At 36.6% G+C, this 20,055-nt stretch overlaps 1 protein-coding gene across 4 annotated transcripts in view; it reads left to right on the top strand.

Annotated features, from left to right (window-relative positions):
- The window catches only part of aplp2 (amyloid beta (A4) precursor-like protein 2), a 53,739-nt gene extending 39,032 nt beyond the window's left edge, over positions 1–14,707 (top strand). The window contains exons 11-18 of one of the 4 annotated variants that reach the window (XM_083552660.1): positions 1,356–1,484; positions 4,277–4,376; positions 4,753–4,917; positions 5,403–5,438; positions 8,932–9,017; positions 11,634–11,711; positions 13,037–13,213; positions 13,358–14,707. In XM_083552660.1, coding sequence (XP_083408786.1) covers positions 1,356–1,484; positions 4,277–4,376; positions 4,753–4,917; positions 5,403–5,438; positions 8,932–9,017; positions 11,634–11,711; positions 13,037–13,213; positions 13,358–13,459 — 873 coding nt within the window. In that variant the 3' untranslated portion in view covers positions 13,460–14,707. The remainder of the gene's footprint in view (positions 1–1,355; positions 1,485–4,276; positions 4,377–4,752; positions 4,918–5,402; positions 5,439–8,931; positions 9,018–11,633; positions 11,712–13,036; positions 13,214–13,357) is intronic. The other 3 variants (XM_083552661.1, XM_083552662.1, XM_083552663.1) reach the window with 3 other exon arrangements.
- Positions 14,708–20,055: the final 5,348 nt, after the last annotated feature.

Here is a 20,055-nt window from a genome sequence, read left to right on the forward strand (position 1 = left end):
GCAGCAATTTAGGCAGATTACCTTGCGATGTTGTATGGTTTAGAGACAGTGGCATTGAGTAAAAGACAGGAGGTGGAGCTGGAGGTGGCAGAGCTGAAGATATTAAGGTTTTCGTTGGGAGTGACGAGGATGGATAAGATTAGAAATGAGTTTATTAGAGGGACAGCGCATGTAGGACGTTTTGGAGACAAAGTGAGGGAGGCGAGATTGAGATGGTTTGGACATGAGCAGAGGAGGGACATGGGGTATATTGGTAGAAGAATGTTGAGGATGGAGCCACCAGGAAGGAGGGAAAGAGGAAGACCAAAGAGAAGGTTAATGGATGTGGTGAGGGAAAACATGCAGGTAGTTGGTTTGAAAGAGGCAGATGTAGAGGACAGGGGTTATGGAGACAGATGATCCGCTGTGGCGACCCCTAATGGGAGAAGCTGGAGAAAGAAGAAGACGACGACTAGGCAAGTGCCTCTGACCGAACAAACCGTGCCTGTTCGTTCTGCGCTTGCGTGAGAAAGCATAATTTATACCAGCACGTGGCAGTAGTCTGTATTCCGCATCGAAACAGGAAAACCGTTAGAGCTAGAAGTGTGAATATTTAGAGCAAACAGCGTTTTCACCAAAAATCGCCACCGTCATTACTAACAGTTGTGTGTAGTTTTTTAAATCATGTCTGCTAAGTTGCAAGGACGTGTGGCAAGAATGACGAGCTCCGCCGCATGCAGAACCTGTAGATAAGAGCCAACGGTGCGGAACACTGCAAAAATACTAAAGCCCACTGAAGCTCAAAACCCATCCGACATTGCTTAATCTAGCCTTATATCTTTTATTGGTTAAATATGATACTACTTTTGGAGAATAAAAAAAAAAAACATTTGGAGAGAGAATGAGAATAACTTGTTAATGTAAAATAAATGTTTAGTTTCAGCATTTTTCTGTATCATGTCATTAATTAACTACTAGATTTAATTAATTCAATTAAATTTATTTTTATTTGTGTAGCGCTTTTTTACAATTAACATTGTCTCAAATCAGCTTTACACAGATAATCTGGTGATAAAAAATAAATATGTTCCTATAAGTAAGTTTGATGATTAGATGAAGGTAAAAATAAATAAATCAGAAAACACCAGGCAAAAAAAAAAAATCGGCATCAAATATCGACCAGAAAAAACCCAATATCGGTCGACCTGTATTATTTATTGTTGAGAAAAATGATAGCTTACTTGTGAATTTGTAGAATTGCGTCGATTCATGCGTTTACTATGGGGTGTATTTCAATGTTTTCTTCTTCCTGTTTTCTAAAACTAATAATCCAGCATTTATGTTATATTAATCCCTTGTTGTTGTTTTTTTACTAGCCACACCGTATACTGCAGGCTCTGAGGAGGTATGTTCATGCAGAGAATAAGGACCGGCAGCACACAATTCGTCACTATCAGCATGTGCTGTCTGTTGACCCTGAGAAAGCGACCCAGATGAAGTCCCAGGTACATACACAGACACAGCATTATTGTGTGTACTTTACTTCACCGTATATTTCTGTGTAAATGGTTTTAGGTTTCAGCATTAGAAGTTTCACCTTCATACTTTTCATTTTAAAGGTTAATTAATTTAAATTCTGTCCATTAGTAGTACAGACCAATCGAACAGATGTGTGCGCGTGCGTGCGTGCGTGTGTGCGCGTGTGTGCGCGTGTGTGCGCGTGTGCGCGTGCGTGTGTGGGGACGGATTAGTTTTTGTGCAGCTTTCGTTTAGCTTGGCTGTTTTTAGAGATTGAATTGGACTGGATTGGGTGGAACCTTTGAGTCAAAGCCAGAATCATACTTTGCATTCCAGTCTATCCTGAGCCCAAACCTGTTTTCTGGGAAAACAAGAGACATAGAGTGTGTAGCCCTAGTCCTGTGATGAGGATTGTGTAACCTCTTTTTTTTTTTTTTTTTTTTTTTTTTTTAAAGATTGTTCATTTGGCCTCAGATTAGTTTGAAATTAGTATTTATCTGCCAAATGTCATATTTTGTCTATAAACGTAACATTTGACTAGGCTTTTGAATTAAAGCTGGCTCATACTATTGTGCTATTAGAGGATTTGGGATTTATATAACCCTGTGCTTCTGTGACATTTGTAAGCACATATTTTAATAGATTAATGTCAGATAAAGTCTTAGTTTCCCTATTGCTTTTTATGCAGTCAACTGTGGCTTTTATTAATATTTGGAAAACTGTCCGTTTTAAAACTGGAAAAAAAAAGTCTAGTTTAGTGTTAGTGTGTTGTAAGCTGTGAGGAAATTGTCACTTTTTGATGGTGCATGTTCATCTGGGTGAAATAAATCAGCCCACAGAGGAAATGTTACACTCAAGTCTTCTTTATTATTGCACATATATGAGGGGAAACTTTTTGATTTTCATTCGAATAAATGCAAATGACAGGAAGTAGTTCAGTTTGCATGTTGCCACGTGCTGGGTGCTTAAGCTGCACATTTCAGCTTGTACACTAGTTTGCGACATAACACACATTGCAGCCCAGTTATACCTGAAAATAGCTTTAGTCTATTAGGCCATTATTCAATTCATAGCTAATTGTCTCATTCTGTGCATGTATTTGTGTATATGTATTTAAATGTGTGAGAGAGAAAGTCAGTTTAGGCAGGGAGAGAGGGAGGGAGCGAGGGAGGGAGGGAGCGAAGGAGGGAGGGAGTGAGGGTAGAACAGAATTTTGGACTCAACAAAGGAAATATGGAGATTTTTATCTTTTAGGATAAACATCACTGTCAGTGCCATCTGCTGTTAGATTTTAAGTATTGCATTCAAATGTAACTTACGCTGCATTTTGATTTACCTCAGAAGTGGAGCCAGAGCTCATAATGATGTCATTTTCATCCGAAAATAAAAAAATAAAACAAATCAGGATAGCGCCATGTTCATAGTTTGTTAGCAACTAGCTAGCTGTGATGAATGCTGTGTGAATTAATCTCACCTTTGGGTGCACACATTTAGATGATATATAATTTAGAATTCTAAGCTGTGTAACCAAAAATACATAATGCTGTCAGTTGTGCAATTACATATAGTACAATAATATTGCTGTTAATGCCACTGTCTGATCAAGCAGCAGTGCTTTGCATAGTGTGCTCAGTATGCAGCATTGTAAGCAGCACATATACTGCAGAATAAATTGGCACTTTACGCTAGCTAGCAATCTAAAAATATAAGCCATGGTTGAAGGGAAGTGGGTTGCCCTGCTGTAATCTCACAGCATGCTGCTCAGGCCAGACCACAGACTGAATGTTATTGGGTTTTTCTGAGGCTCTACATAATTCTGGAGTTGATAGTGGCAGCTAACCCATTAAAATCCAGTAAACATTATGCAGGTATCTTAGTCTGTTCACCAGTTTAAAATGTCCCGCAAGTAAAAAGAGACAGGTCACACAATCTCACGTTTAAACAATAAGAAAAAATAAATAGAAAGTCACTCACATTCGACTATTCACCAGCTGGCTATAAGTTCTCTAATTTCACAACTGGAAAGCAATTAAAACCCTTCAACCAATTCTAATGCACCTAAATTACAGAGGTAAAAGAATCCTTTTACTTTTTATAGCGAATTATTGGATGATCCTATTTGTTTCAGTTAAACTGGCATAATTAAGCCGTATTGGCTGCCAACTATACCAATTTGAGTTTGCCCTTTGATTAGTTTGTATTTATACCCCTGTGTGTCCTTTTGTTCCTCGCCAAGTATTACGTTTAGTTTCTTTTGTCTCTGAAGTGCATTTATGCAATCCATTTCTTTCCTATATTAATGCCCTGGTTTTGATCTTGGTTTTGATCTCGGTTTTGTTTGTTCCTTATTGCTCTATATTTACCCAGTACATGTTGTCACCCAGCCTTTACCTGTTTCCTGTTTGTGGTTTTGCCCGCTGGCTTTTGTACCTTTCCCTTTGGACAATATTCAAAACTCTGTATTTGACCTGCGTTTGCCTCCGTCACTGCTTTACATGAGAGGCTGCGATAATGATGTGATGAATTGTACATAAAATAAAACACAGATTCGAACACTTGCAAAGCTCTGACTTTACTGTTTTTTTTTTAAATCTGCTTCTACTGTAGCTTGAATATATGTAATATAATATCTAAATGTAATGTGTAGCACTAGGACGAAACCTGTCTGATGCACAAGTGAGATGTGTGCAAAGAAGCGGGTCACTTTTCAAAACCTTATCACTAGCTTAAAAGAAATACAAATGTTTTGTTTTTATCTGAATGAATGTGTGTGTCCTAGGTGGTGACCCACCTGCGTGTGATTGAGGAAAGGATGAATCAAAGCCTGTCTTTGCTCTATAAGGTGCCCTATGTGGCAGATGAGATCCAGGATGAGATTGGTAAGTGTGTAGGAGTGTGTGTGCGGCTGTGTGATTGTGTGTGATGGGCATGCATGGGCATTTCAGCTAGTGAACTTCAAATGTGTGTGAGTGTGTGTGTAGATATTTTAAGGTTATAAAAAAACATGGCATTGTTGCGTCACCTTCTTATATTTGTCAATATTCCTGATTTCTGCTCCAACGCCTTGTGACTCCCTTTTTTAACATTTATTTTTGACGTTGAATTTCTGTGCTACTGTTATTTTTTGCTCCTGCTTTCACTGTGCTCTCTTTCACACACAAACACACTCCCTCTCTCTCTCTCTCTCTCTCTCTCTCTCTCTCTCTCTCTCTCTCTCTCTCTCTCTCTCTCTCTCTCTCTCTCTCTCTCTCTCAGATGATCTTCAGGAGCAAAAGGCAGACATTGACCAATTCTTGTCTTCAGAGTCAAAGTCTGATGTCACCGTCTCTTCTGAAGAAAGTGTGGAGGTTCCATCTTTCGAGGGGAAACCTTTCCGCCCCTTCCAAGTCAACTCCCTGGGCTCACAGTCAGAACCTGAGGGTAAGTTCCTGCTGGTACCTAGGGCAAACTTGTTTATTTTTGAGTGTACCAATACATTCACAGCACTCCCACACTTCAATTTGACATAGTGGTCTTCCTTTTATTGTTTTTTGAATAAGCAATTAGCTAAAGATCCCATTTACTGGTACATACAGGCCCTAATAAGTCACATTCTGATCAAGAGGTTAGACAACAAATATTGACCCTAGAACCAGGTGCACAGCTAATCCAGGTCTTAATGATGCTAAGTGCAGTGAGCTCCACTGAATCATGAGAACTTTTCTAAGAGCTTGCCTTTGACATTCTGTTGCTGCTTTCTCCAATTCTTCTTTAAATCCAACCTTTTTTGGCGGTGTCTTTTTTTATTTCTGTTGTTAGGCTCTGCTAGATAATCCTTCTCACTTGGCTTTCTCTTTCTTTTCTTCCCTTCCAATTCCAATCTTTGTTTTTCTTTTTTTCTTCCTCTGCTTACCCACAATACCTAGGCGATCTCTCTGAACCCCCACGTGCCTTCAAGAAAGGTGGGTCTTTGTAGCCGGTTGTCTTTTCACTCTCAGACTTCTTAACACTTTTTTGTATGGTGGTTGTGCCCCCCCCCCCCCCCCTCTTCATTTCCCCCACTTTTGCTGCTTTCAGTATTGTTTTGTCTATTTTAAATCTTGCCTTTTCTCAGTTATGACCGTGTAACTGGTCATTGCTAGTTCAGCTGCTTCGTCCACTGTGTTGTCTTTACATTTACGTTTATGGCGTTTGGTGATTGACACATACTAAGAATATCATCAGTCTAAAACTAAAAACATTTTCATGAGAGGGCATAGAGTTAGAAAAGCATAGTTTGTCGTGTTAAATTATATACTTGTGGAAAAAATAAATAGGTTTTTAGATTTTGTTTAAATACTGCTAGTTCATTGGATCAACCATTTGCCAGAACAGAGTAGAATTTTAAGCATCCCTTCTTTGGACCCAGAGAGATGGTGGGACCACTTGAGCAGTTGTAGAAGATAGATAGAGCATGGTAAGATCAGTGCTGTGATAAAGGGGGTCTGATTCATTGAATTTTCTTAGGTGAACATCATTGTCGTAAATCTAAGAGACAGTGCAGCAATGAGGTTGTGTGGAGGAACATTGAAAGGTTGGACAGTTTTTTTTTTTTTTTTGGGTGATTGCTAAATCAAAGTGCTTCTGTTACAAGGTGTTAGTTACTCTGTCCTTCCTGGCAGCTTGAGCCACTCGGGTAACATACCTGGAACAAAGAGGAAAAATTACCACATTGGTCCAACTTGAATTGCTGTAGAAGATTCCCAATCTCCTGTTCTTCATATAGAATTTGCCAGTGCCAGCTTTGTAGTTTCTGAAATGTGCCCCTTTAATAGTTGCTAGTTCGACTGTGCCTTTCAGTAATTTTGGTGCCTGGCAATTATGTAAAAATTAAAGTAAACAAAAGGTTTTTTTGTTTAAAACGAGAGAGAGAGAGAGAATGTGAGAATACTGAGTCTGAGGTAAAAATAAAAAGTCTGTGTAATATGTTGATTTTGAGCTTCCAGGTGGTGCTCTGACACATTTCAGCTTTAGAAGAGAAAAGAATTGATTCAGGGGGGGAAATAGTTAGCTTTTTCTTCCTAGCGAGTAGGTGAGGCTCTTTAGTTTTTGTTCCTCAATTTGACTGGGTGTAAAGGAACGATAGCCAACCATTTAATCCTAATTTAGGCATTTCTATCATTACCCAGTTGTGGTGATGTTTAGCTTTAGAATAGCTGGCTAGTTATTAACTGTACATCTTTGTGACACTTTTTCTGCATGTCATATCAGAAAGGATTGAGTCGTCTGGGATATCTGCTGTGTTTGGCTTGCGTGCTAACGTTTTCAGGCTTGAGTCTAATGTGTTTGACAGGCTGGAGAACAAAATAGATCGATAGCTGTAAGTTGTGAGTAAAGGGGACAAGTGAACTATATCGCCAAAAGTATTGGGTCACCTGACCTTTCCTGCTATATGTGATTCTTTTCCAAACTGTTACCACTAAGCTGGAGGCACTCAATTGTAGGATGTCTTTAGATGCGCTCTAATAAAATTTTGCATTCACTTTAACTTGGAAACCCAACCAAACCCTGTCCCAGCATGGCAATGCCCCTGTGCACAAAGTGAGCTCCATGAAAATCTGGTTTACATGCTTTGGAGAGTAAGATCTAGAGTGGCCTGTTATAGAGCTCTGATCTCATCCCTACTGAACATGAATGAATTGGAACCCTGACTGTACCCCAGGTCTTCTCACCTCCATTAGTACCTGCCTTTTGTAATACCCTTGTGGCTGATGAACATGAATATCCATAAGAACATTTTAAAACCTAGTGGAACATCTTCCCAGAGTGGAGCGAAGTATAAGAGCAATTTGGGACTAAATGTGGAATGTGATGCTCAAAAATCACATACCATACTTATGACTAGTTGACCCAATACTTTTGGCAATAAAGTGTACATTCTGGTCCATTCCCTAAATGATTGAGAAAGAGTTTGTTTATTGCTTCAAGTGCACAATGCAATTTTTTTTGGTTCGTGGTCTTATGATTCTGTGACCAAATGCGCAACATGTAGTAGCAAAAAGAACATATTTGGTAATCACCAGCATGATGTTATTTGTTATAAATGTTGAATGTAGTGTCATAGTCACACACGTTATTTGTATGCTTATAATCCTACAGTAATATTTTAATGGCAACATATAATTGAGTCCTCAGTCCCTAATACTTGGGTTGCATCCCACACTGCTGTGTTAAATTCTCTGTACACCATTAGTATGTAGGTAAGGTTGTCTGCAGATGATTAGCATGGTGTCTTTTTTGCATTTTAAAAGTTATAGAGCTAGCTCTTTCTGTGTGCTTTGTCAGAGTAAATGTACTTGTACGATTGTATGATTCAGATTGACCTTTGCACCCAAGTTTTATTAATCATGCAACCCGATCCCTGTGTATTAAATGCTGAATCATTGTTGAAGCTGGAACAAGCAGTACAGCAAAGTTTTCCATAGGTTTTTTTTTTTAATTTATTTATGCCAAATTTATGATTGTGATCAGTAAGAATGTGCTGTTAAGGATGGGGTATTATATTTATTTACTTTTTCGGCCAACAACATTTAAAAAGTGGAGGTTTAGTAGTTAAGACTCTGAGTTACGGATGTATGATGCTTTATAATGAATTGTGTGTCCTTTATATATATTTATATACTTGTGCACCACCACCACCATCCTGCCATTCAGGACAGGGGGCCATTTCTAGTGTTTTAGTCATGCAGCACATACAGTGGGGAAAATAATTATTTGATCCCCTGATGATTTTTTTAGTTTACCCCCTTACAAAGAAATGAACAGTCCAGATTTTTATTGCAGGTTTAAATTAACAGAGAGAGACGGACTATAAAAAACCCATAAAAAAATACCATTAAAGAAAGACTATGAAATAATCATCCTTACCCCATGGGGTGGGATTTTGCATGGAGCTCGAGAGCGAGGACGATTGACATCTTGTATTTCTTCCAATCTTGAATTATCGTGCCAACAGTGCTATCTTTCTCACCAAGCTTCTTGCTGATTATCTTGTAGCCCATTTCAGCCTTGTGCAGGTCTACAGTCCTGTCCCTGATGTCCTTTGAGAGCTCTTTTTCTTTTCTATGGTGGTGGTGGGTGTGTGGGATTCAGAATTCTTGCTGGTTGGTATGGGATCAAATACAAATTCATTTATATTCTTTCTTTAGATGTTTTTTATATATATTTTCTGTTTTTCTCTGTTTAGAAAAAAACTACTATATAAAATCGAGACTGTTCATTTCTTTGTAAGAGGTCAACTTTCAAAATCAGCACGCGATAAGATAATTATTTCTCCTACTATGTGCATACATGTTAATTTTTTTTAAACATTACTTAGAATGGCAGTTCCGCAATGATTTTGTATTTGAATCTGTGTCCAGATGTCTTGAAGATTTTTGTGTGAATGACAGTGCTCTTGTGTTCTATTGTATTTAGGCTCTGGGATGATGAATGGTCTGGATGGTCTGATTGGAGCAGAGGAGAGAGTTATCAACAGCAAGAACAAGATCAGTGACAATGAGGTGAGACATGCGTGGCTTCTCTGTCGAAGTACACATGAAATACAGCTGTGTCTTGTAGGATTAACTTGGTGCACATTATATGGCTGAAGTTTTTGTGGACACCTGACCATCACACCTACATGTGGACCTTCTTCAGAAGTCTGAAGCTTGCAATTGTATATACTCTTGGAGTGCTGTTCCAAATTTCCTTCCTTTGGATAAGGGGACTAAACGTTTTCAGCATGTCAGTTCTTCTGTGCATGGAGTGATGTAAATGAAGACATGTTTTGCCATGATTGGATTAAAAGAGCCCCCCAGGCCTGACCTCATTAATGCTCTAGTGGATGAATAAACACAAATCCTCAAAAAAAGGTAAAGCTGTTCCAGATGCTCTGGAGGAAGATAATCAACAAGCACATACATGTATGGGTGTAATAGGCAGGTGTCCATAAACATTAAGCTGAAAATCCTGCAGCACATTCTTATCCTTTGGATTATCTGTTTTAAAATGAATGAATTTTGCTCCTTACCATAAAAGGTAGGGAAAAAAAAAATATTTCAAATTAAAGAATGTTTAAGTCTCTCTTCCATTCATTAGTCATTCCATGTCATATTTCCCCTATTTTCGTTCCCATATCCACATCCTAGTACTGATTTTGACTGCACTGTTGAATAATGAGTCACTGGGATGCACTTGACTAAGTGTGGTCTTGTGTGTATGCATGCCAGCATGCCTCTTTCTGTTACACCTAGAGGTTTGTGCAGGAAACCTGAACATCTGCTAGCACATTCAGTGATTGGGCGTTGGCCTGAAGGGTATGTGGGTTAAAATACTCTGCAGGAGATGATTGCATTGTCATTCTACATTTAGTGCACACAGAGATGCATGGAAAAACAGATTAAATCTAAACATAGTTATTAAGGGATTTAAAAGTATTTCAAAGCAGTTTGTCCTGTGCATTCTGTGAGTTTGACTGTAGTGTTAGTAGCTCACCTCATCGATAATAATTATTAATACAAAACAAGAAATTAGAATATGATGTCATTTTTCGAACTACAAAAAATGCATAGTAAAAATTTACTATTTGTCAAAAAAAAACCAGTTGCCCTATGTCAAAAATAACCATATCTAACTTTTGTTTTAGTAGAATAGATAATTAAGAATAGAGACAATTTAGTTTAGTTTGTTTCTTGTGGCATTGATTGTGCTTAATAGTACTTTAAACTGCTTACTTTTAATATCTTTTTACTGACCTGTTTTTTAGTTGATAAATGTGGCCCATTCTTTTTTAAGAGGGAACCTTTTTTATTTTTTTATAAAGGAAGTTTCTATGAGAATGAATTTTGATAAATGTCTGTTTTCCAGTGGAAAACCAGAAACATATTTTGCAGTCTATATTGTTATTTAAGTGCTGTATTTTAAAACACACCATATTTTACATGTAGTTTACCTACAGTTTGTAAGATTTATCTTCCTTAGTAGAAGTACTTGAGATGGGGTTTCCCTTTCCAATAAAATGGTATCAATTAGATGTATAGGGCAGTCAATTAATTATCATTTAATCCATCTTATCCTATTTTTTGCACAATGAATTCAAACTACTGTAGAGTAACACAGATAAGGTTAAAAAAAAACGTTGTCTACAGTTAAAACTCAGAGCGGAACAGAAATGTCCTTTTTCTGGCACACACAATTTGTGACTGAGATTTTGTTTTGGTCAGGAGATTGTGTGTTGACTGTTGGTTACATTCTTATGCTTAAATTACTTTTATTGCACATTTTTATTTGCAGGATTATAAATACAATATGATTCATTAATTGTTATAAATGTAATTTGCATTCCAATTTATTTTGGCTACTTGTCTTGAATGTGATTTTCTGCATGACATTGTATCAGTCTGTCAGTCAGGGTGCTGGACTTTAAAACTTCTTTCTTGAGTCTGTATGTAGAACTCGACTTATGTTGAAGGTCAGAGTCATGCACAACTACCTCCGTTTTTGACCAAATCCACCTGTGTAATTGTCATGCAACAATTCCCGTAGTGCAATTCTCAGTTATACTATATGGCAAAAAGTATGTGGGGACCTCATCATTACATTCATATGTGGGCTGTTCCCAACTTCAACCTGCTTTCGACAAGTTGGAAGCTCAATTGTCCGGAATTGCAATATCTTTAGGATTTTATTTGGAACGATGTGTCCCGGCAGGACAGTCCAATAATGTCCATGAAGACACGGTTAGCCAAAGCTGCAGTGTCCTGCACAGAGCCATGATCTCAACCCCACTAAATACCGTAGGAATTAACTGAAATGCTGAATGCATTCCAGGACTTTCCAGCCTGTCACCAGTGTGGAAAACAGTCAATGCTGTTGTGAGAGGAGCCAACTTCCTATGCCCATGGTTTTGGAATGGCTTGTTCAACAGGCAGTGGTCTGATGTCCACATTCTTAAGCCATATAGTGTTTAAATGCCGTTGTGTGCCTTTTTTTTTTTTTTTTTTTTTTTACTATTGCATCTTCACTTCCGTGCATAACACGGTTCTGAATATGGCCCCCAGATTATCTCTGGGTTGTTCTCACTTACACTCTTAGACTCCTTAGAGTAAGTAATTACAGCTGCCTGTCTGTGTTGACAGGTGATTGATGAGACAATGGATGTTAAGGAAGTGATTTACAGTGCTGAAAAAGTCAGCATTTTGAATGTTGATCCTATGGTAAGTATCTTTCCCCCTCCACTCTTTGGTACAGCAGGAGAATGTTTAATAAATTATATTTGGTACATTTGAGTATTGGAATGGAGGGGTCAGTTCTCTTGTTTGTGCAATACATTGAAGACGTTTGGGTTTAGGATTATAAAATGAATCTGATCTGATTAATTCTGAAGCATTTGCACCTTTCACGGCAGACCCCAAATACTGTTGATGATCAAAATTTTTAGAACAGAGACTCAAATTCATATAAAAAATCTTTTTTTACCCCATAGACAACTCTCTCAACCTCATATTGGTTTACACGCACACAGCCAGATCAGTCTTTACTATAATAAAGATGTGAGCAAAAGAAACCTTGAAGCTTTCTTTATGACCCTTATGATCATTTTCTTCACTTATGTTCTCTATTTTTGTTACCTAAAAGCATGATTTGAGTGTATTGCATGCACGTATGTATATGTAAGTGCGTGGAATGTAGCTTACACTTGACCATCTTCCATCCATCACATAAACGCAATCAATGCATCACACCTGAACAGTGATGAACAGTAAATTGCTTTTCTAAGTGGCTAAGATTCAACTGGGGTTTAAACTCGATTTCTAATCATAAACACTGACTCCGAGAAATTTAGAAACTGGTTTGCGTTATTGCTTCAGTATTATATAAGCCATGATAAATTTGACTCTTGACTGTGTCTAAATTGATGGTTTCACCAAATTTAATTATTTGCAGATTTTAAATGATCTATTTATTTATCCTAAACTGAGCAGTTTATAGACGATGTATGTATGGAGAAGTTCATTCAGATGGTTTTGCAGTTTGTCTTTTTTTCTTTATTTTTTCTAACAAACAGCAAGGAATCTTTCCCCCACCCTGTCTATATTTTATCTGATCAATATTACTCAGTGTCTGATGAACATTAAATGCTAAGCCAGCATTACTGCAATGAGTAATATAATGCAGCCTTTAATGCGGATTTTGATGGTATAATTAATCACGGGAAAAAAGTTTAAATGTTTACGAACAGATAATTAAGTGTTGATTGGGTAGAAAGTTCAGTTGGATTGTTCTAAAATGGTGAAATGGTGTTTTTTTCTGAAAGAGTTTATTTTATTTTATTTCATTAAATTGCAATGCCAAATGTGATATTAGTCAGATTATTAATAAACAGATTTAATGTTTTATTTATAGATAGATAGATAGATAGATAGATAGATAGATAGATAGATAGATAGATAGATAGATAGATAGATAGATAGATAGATAGATAAACTTTTATGACCAAGCTGTAAATCTCAACATGTTTGATTTGTACTTCTTTTAACAGTTCAGTCACAGAGAAAACCAGGAGATGCATCACCCACTGGGTGAGGTGTTCAGCTTTGCGAATGGTACTCTGATTGGCTTGCTGGTGATTGCAGTTGCTATAGCAACTGTGATTGTGATCAGTCTGGTCCTGCTCAGAAAGAGGCAGTATGGCACCATCAGCCATGGCATTGTGGAGGTCAGTCACACACAGACATTTATAATAATAGTTATAATAATAATAGGTACCGGGGTAAAATTATCAAGAAAAGGATTTTTTTTTTAGACCATACAAAGATGATAACTTTTTGTTATTTTTTATCTTTTTTTTGTTGTGTGTAAGGTTGATCCAATGTTGAGTCCTGAGGACCGTCACCTGAACAAGATGCAAAACCATGGCTATGAAAACCCCACCTACAAATACCTGGAGCAGATGCATATCTAATCTAGACCATCAGGGGGCGATATGGGGCCACAGAATAGTGAACATACTACTGACCAATAATATAACTGCTCTCTCTTAGAATCAGAAATGCATATCGAGTTCATTAAGAAACAAAACCAAGTTATTTAACACTGCTACTAGTTCTATTATTGCAACTGCTGAATCATGGAGCTCCGTTTATAATCTTAAACTCAATATTTTGAATGGTAACATTGAATTTTTAAAATCTGATCAATCATCCGATAAAATCTGATTATGAAAACCTTTTGGTTTTTCCTTTCAGTAGCTTGCTTGTACATGCAGGTTATTTGTACCTACTTATATGTATAGTAAATCAGAAAGAGAAAGTATAATGAGTGAAATTATTTCATTTACTTTATGTACTTTATTATTATTATATAACTAAAAGTCTATATGAGTATAAAGCAGGTGTTCAATTTTCTCGGTTATTTCCCGAGCTGTGTTGTGTAGGGACAGGTTTGGTTTGTTATTATGTCTGTTGCTGTTGCCTGTACTCCTAGTCACATGTTTGTTGAATCGGTGTGTGGATTGAGTGCTTAGATGAATAGTACCCTCAGGCACCCTTATTTTGTTTCAAGGGAAATCGAATAGTTTCAGAAGGCATATTTTAGTCACAGCACCATATGTTTGGTCAAATAAATTTGTCTACTTTTTTATGATTGTGAGAATTGGTTAGATGGAGGCAGGATTATTGGCAGATGCCTCCAGTTTCTCCCATGTCTAATGAACAGCAATGTAATGTCCTGTACTCCGCATGCACATGCATGTGATACTTTAGTCATTCTAACTGACTACTATGTTCAACTGACCACCTAAAGAACTGTTTACTGATTGCAATCATTGATAATACTGGTCACTAATGGCAAAAAAAAGTGAGACCTGGGAGCTGGAGACTTCCTTTTTATTTTATTTTTTGTAAAAAACAAACAAAAAAATTGTACAATTAAATTCTGCAAGACTCAAAACGTTTTAACATTTTTTGCCTTTTTTAAATTTATTTATAATGTATAATGGTTTCTATTCTTTTCTTCTAACTGTGGCTGTCACTATGCACTCAAATGGCTTGATATTGAACCCTGTAATTGCCTGCTTGATTGTGGGAAGGGTTAAGGGGACACTAATATACTGGATATATAAGATGGATATATTGTTAGTTAAAATAGATGATTCCTTTCTCTGTGGTTGCAAGCAGGAAACATCAATAAATTCACTTCTTCCATAGTCAAATGGTCTGCTTTCTTTTTCTAATTCTCCTAGTCCTGTTCAGTTGTGTGTCACAGGGAAATAATAAGTGTGCAGCTTCATCACAGCCCTCCAGGGTAAAACGTAGTTCATAAAAAGAAAGCGGTAGTTTTTAATTCATTTATTTGCAGGTCCGGTACACAGTGTGCACAGTATAGCACAAAATAAGGAAACCGCTTATTTCATTCAGCATTCCACCTATGGCCCATAGTTGATATTAGAAGCAATATATGGCAGGGTTTATATGATAGCATTAGAAATAAACTAGTTAGATTCTGTACTGATAATGTACATGCAGACGCTGTTTGAAGTAGAGTATCAGGTTGTAGTTTATGTATGGTGGCACATTTTTCTCAGTGAACGGAGTTTGACAATCGAATAAGCTGAACAGTAGGTATAAATGAAATAGTATAAAATCTCAAATTAGTTATGATCTAACTAGTTATATACAGTATCATATCAGTGTACAATCTAATTTCAGTCTGATTTAATTAAAGAAAACAGAATAAATAACACTGACACTAATTGTACAATCTTTTTTGATGCTTGATTGAAAAATATGTGAAAGTTAATTGATGTCTGCATACCTATAGCAATATACAGATTATTCACTGTGCAGGTGTGGAGGAAAAAGACCAGGGTTTTTAAGGCTCGTCATTGTGACCTGTGCGTGTTTAAAAAAATTTACTAGGTCTCAAAAAGACCATTTCATACTGTCAGTCAATGCATAACATCCCAAATATAAAATAGACAGTGCCATTTTATAATGAATTATAATACAAACAATAATTAAATAATCAGATTTAAAGAGTAGTTAAAATCACCAAGAAATTATTATCAGACTGCACAAATGCTAGAGATAAACACATTGCTTGAGAATCTAATGATAAAAATGTCAAAATCACTAAGCTATAAATTATTTAATAACTTGGGCATGACATAACTACAGTAGGAAATTGTAATTTAATGAATACTGGATAAATAGTAAATAATAATAAAACAGTATTTAGGTTGTTTATTATAAACTAAGTGATAATTAGTGAGTTATATGCAGTATATCATGAAGTAAGATTATTATTTTACTAGTACTGAGATATTTCTCTTTACAATACAATTCTAAAACATTAACTTCATAGGACACAATAATACTATTTGTTAATTAACAAACAAAACTGACTGAAAAAGAATGAACACTAAGATTATAGGAACAACAGTTTGAAACAATATAGTAGAATGGCCTATATAATGATAAAAGCTAAGACAGAACATTGCAGATCCAAAAACAAAAAAAAACCTTAGTATGTGGAAAAAAGCACCAATCAACATAAACAAGGAGACATAACCCTGATCAGAGGTCAATACAAGGTCAAATACTATAATCAGCGATGTCTCAGTGCTATGATGAGGTTCAAAATAACAGGACTTCATGGTTATTTGTATGAATGTATAAGCATAACTGCTGGGCTAAGTGTTTGGAGTTTGAATAACTTTTATTTTTAAATATTTAGGTAAATAGCAAGTGGTAATGGAATAATTAGTTAATTATTTTGATACATATACTTCATTACTGTAATTAATTTGGCCTCTTAAGGGAAATTGAAGATAGAAAAAACAAGCAACACTTTTCCAATTAACAAATGTCCAGTTTTGGTGAGCCATGACTACCTCTACATTTTGTAACCTGATCTACATCTGATATACAAAAGAAATGCAATCATTTATAGTTATAGATTAGAAAATGTTTATTTCCTTTGATCATCATCAGTCATGTCTCTGACTTATCCCCTGAGGTAAGAGTCAATAAAAGCATTTAAACATAAGCCTAATCGTCATCTCTTCACTCAAATGATCATTTAACTTGTTCAAGCCTGACATTTTACAAAATTACTTCTAGCTACAGCTTGTGAAGGTTCCCTGGTGGTCTAGTGGTTAGGATGCGGCGCTCTCACCGCTGCGGCCCGCGTTTGATCCCCGGTCAGGGAACCAACCCCAGCCATTAGGGTTGCACAAGCCTTAGTGCCGGTCCCAAGCCCGGATAAATGGGGAGGGTTGCATTAGAAAGGGCATCCAGCGTAAAAACATGTGCCAAATCAAACATGCAGATGGTCCGCTGTGGCGACCCCTAATGGGAGAAGCAGAAAGAAAGTTTTACTTCTTGCTACAGCTTGTAGATTTTCTCTTTGGTTCCTTACACAAAAGTAGTTTTGCTACAAGTTAATTGAAGGTTAAATAATAAGTATATAAGTAGAAGGTTAAACCGTGTATTTCTACTGGAATATATTGAAATATATTTATTGTTTTCTAAAAGTATATGGTGAAAGAGTTGTGCCCGTAAGTGCTCGTTGTACATCCAATTTCAGATTTGATTCCTCCTTTGCTGTTTATATAACCTCCACTACTCTGTGAAGTGTGGCTGTGGGGATTTGCCCATTCCATCGCATGCACATTAGTGAGGTTGGGCACTGATGTTGGAAAGGAGGCCTGTTTCACAAATGACATTTCAGTTCATCTCAAAGGTGTTCAGTGGGGTTGATATCCATTTAACCCTTTAGATGTCAGAGAACACATTTCAGTAATTCAACTTTAGCCCTGAAATGGCCTGTAGAACCAACTCTTCCTCTTTTTTCTGTTAAACAAGCCAATAAACAGAGAGAGAAATATAGTTTTATGAATACATTTCAGATATCTTGCAACATCCTGGAGTGTGCCCAGTTTCAGTTACATGGCTGATGTGAAAAACAAATAAAATATTTTCGGAGCAGACATTTTCCTTCCAGGTATAATATTCTTAACAATGAAACCTTTTGTAAAAACTAGCCTGAGTAATACTGCTAACATTTACAAGAACGCATACCAGGCAGAAGGAAATTCCTCTATGCACAGTTTGAACATACATCTATTATTCACTGTTCATTTGAATTGTTCATTTACTTCTGTAATATAATGCTGAACTGCTTATCTTCCATCAGTCTTGACCCTTTTCACCCTTGTTAAATGACAAAGGAAAAAAAAAACTTTAGAAATAAGAAAAAAAAAGCCTTACTGTTCATGATACTGTACTTACTGTTCAACCAACAAATTTGGTTGGTCATTTTGTTAAATAGCTATAAAAAAAAACTATATGATTCAAACACATCATAATCTGCTTTTTCTGTCAAATGGGGCTTTCTGCAGTCAATGTCTGTTTCTAATGACAGAAAACAGATTTCTACATGGATTTAGTAGATATTTGCAACAAAAAAACCCATTAAACCAGTCAGTAGATATTCTCACTTGAATACTGCAGACTTGTGGTAGCATTAGGAACTGCTACCATCATAATAAACAATTCTATCACTGTGCTCATACTTACCTTCCAGTTTCCTTAAAGTACTGTTTATTGTTACATCCACTCACTCATTTCAATTTAATTAAATTCTATTTGTATTGTGCTTTCAACAATGAACATTGTCTCAAAGCAGCTTCGGAAACAGTAATAATAAATTAATTCCTATAAGTTTAGCCCTAATCACCAAGCCAGAGGTGACGGTGGCCTCCTTGGACAATATGAGGAAGAAACCATGGGAGGAATCTGACTCAAAATGGAACCCACCCTAAATGGGTAGGATGAGATATTCTTTGTAGATTCATCATTGTTAAAAGTATCAGTGTTTGCTGATTGAGAATTAATGCAAAACTGTTTGTAGTACTAAGCCACTTTAGGAAAATCTCAATTACAAAGACATCTTTATTGTTCCTAAGTTGAACCATCCAAAGCAAACTCATATATCACTCATTTTAATTCACTTTAATCCTTGTCTGAGTTTTAATGGATACAGTGCCACGATGCAGTAATACACTCTGTTACTGGAAAGTGTGAGGAAAGCCGAGAACTCCAATAAACTCTGAGTAAACCAATGTGGACTATATTATACCATCAGGATCACTTCAACTACGCAGCTCTGTATTTTAATGCTTTGCTATAAACCTACTCCTAATGTCACCCAAATGAGGATAGGATTACTTTTTAGTCTGGTACTTCTCAAGATTTCTTCATCATTATCTTCAATTTTCTTACGTTCAAGTCGCTCATAAATGAGATTTACATCCCACTCTCACTTTTGCCTTGCTCATAAGGAATTTAAATGGCAAAAATATTTTATAAAATAACAATTTTGTAGTTGATATTATTATCACCTAAAGAGAGTAATGATAACAAATTCATCAAAGGAATAATAATATAAAATGTATGTAGGTCTTTAGTGTACCAAGCTATGCATAGATATAAATATTTTGTACAATGACTAAAATAATATAGCATTAAGATTCAAGGTTCCATAATTGATCCATTTATAAATAAACCCATAAAGTTTTCTGCAAGAGATGAGTCCCACGACTGCTTCGGAAATTTTGTTAATTCATGTTCATTTGAAGTCTCTATCAATAAATACATTCTAATACCAGTTCATTAGAAGAAAGACTAAGAATACAATTAGTATAAAACTCTGGAGCATGTATACACTATTATTATTTTAAATAGGAATATTGTTAATGTATCCACTGCTGGAGATGGTATGCCTTAAGACACCATTTGAAGACTACTAGTGACTTAGCTGTTCTGACATCAAGTGGAAATTTGTTACCATCTCTGTGTCAGAACAGAAAGTCCTGAAGCATGCATTCCTTGTACACTAAGAAATTGTGGGTCTTTAACCAATGCTAGGCTAAAGATTATTCAACAAATTTTTGGAAGGTGAGAGGATGCCTGAGAAATGGAGAAGGAGTGTGCTGGTACCGATCTTTAAGAATAAGGAAGATGTTCAGACCTGCAGTAACTACAGGGGAATAAAGTTGATCAGTCACACCATGAAGTTGTGGGAAAGAGTAGTGGAAGCCAGGCTGAGAGAAGAGGTGACCATCTGTGAGCAACAGTATGGTTTCATGCTGAGGAAGAGCACCACAGATGCCTTATTTTCTTTGAGAATGTTGATAGAGAAGTATAGAGAAGGTCAGAAGGAGTTGCATTGTGTGTTTATGGATTTAGAGAAAGCATACAACAGGGAACCGAGAGAGGAATTTGTGGTATTGTATGAGGAAGTCAGGTGTGTTAGAGAAGTATGTGAGGGCGGTGCAGGACATGTATGAGGACAGTGTAACAGCAGTGAAGTATGCAGTAGGAACGACAGACTGGTTTAAGGTGGAGGTTTGATTGCATCTAGGATTGGCTCTGAGCCCTTTCCTGTTTGCAGTGGTGTTGGACAGGTTGACAGACGAGGTCAGACAGGAGTCTCCCTGGACTATGATGTTTGTGGATGATATTGTGATTTGTAGTGAAAGTAGTGAGCAGGTTGAGA

Source organism: Silurus aristotelis (genome assembly GCF_946808225.1).
Source record: "Silurus aristotelis genome assembly, chromosome: 10".
Lineage (NCBI taxonomy): Eukaryota > Metazoa > Chordata > Actinopteri > Siluriformes > Siluridae > Silurus > Silurus aristotelis.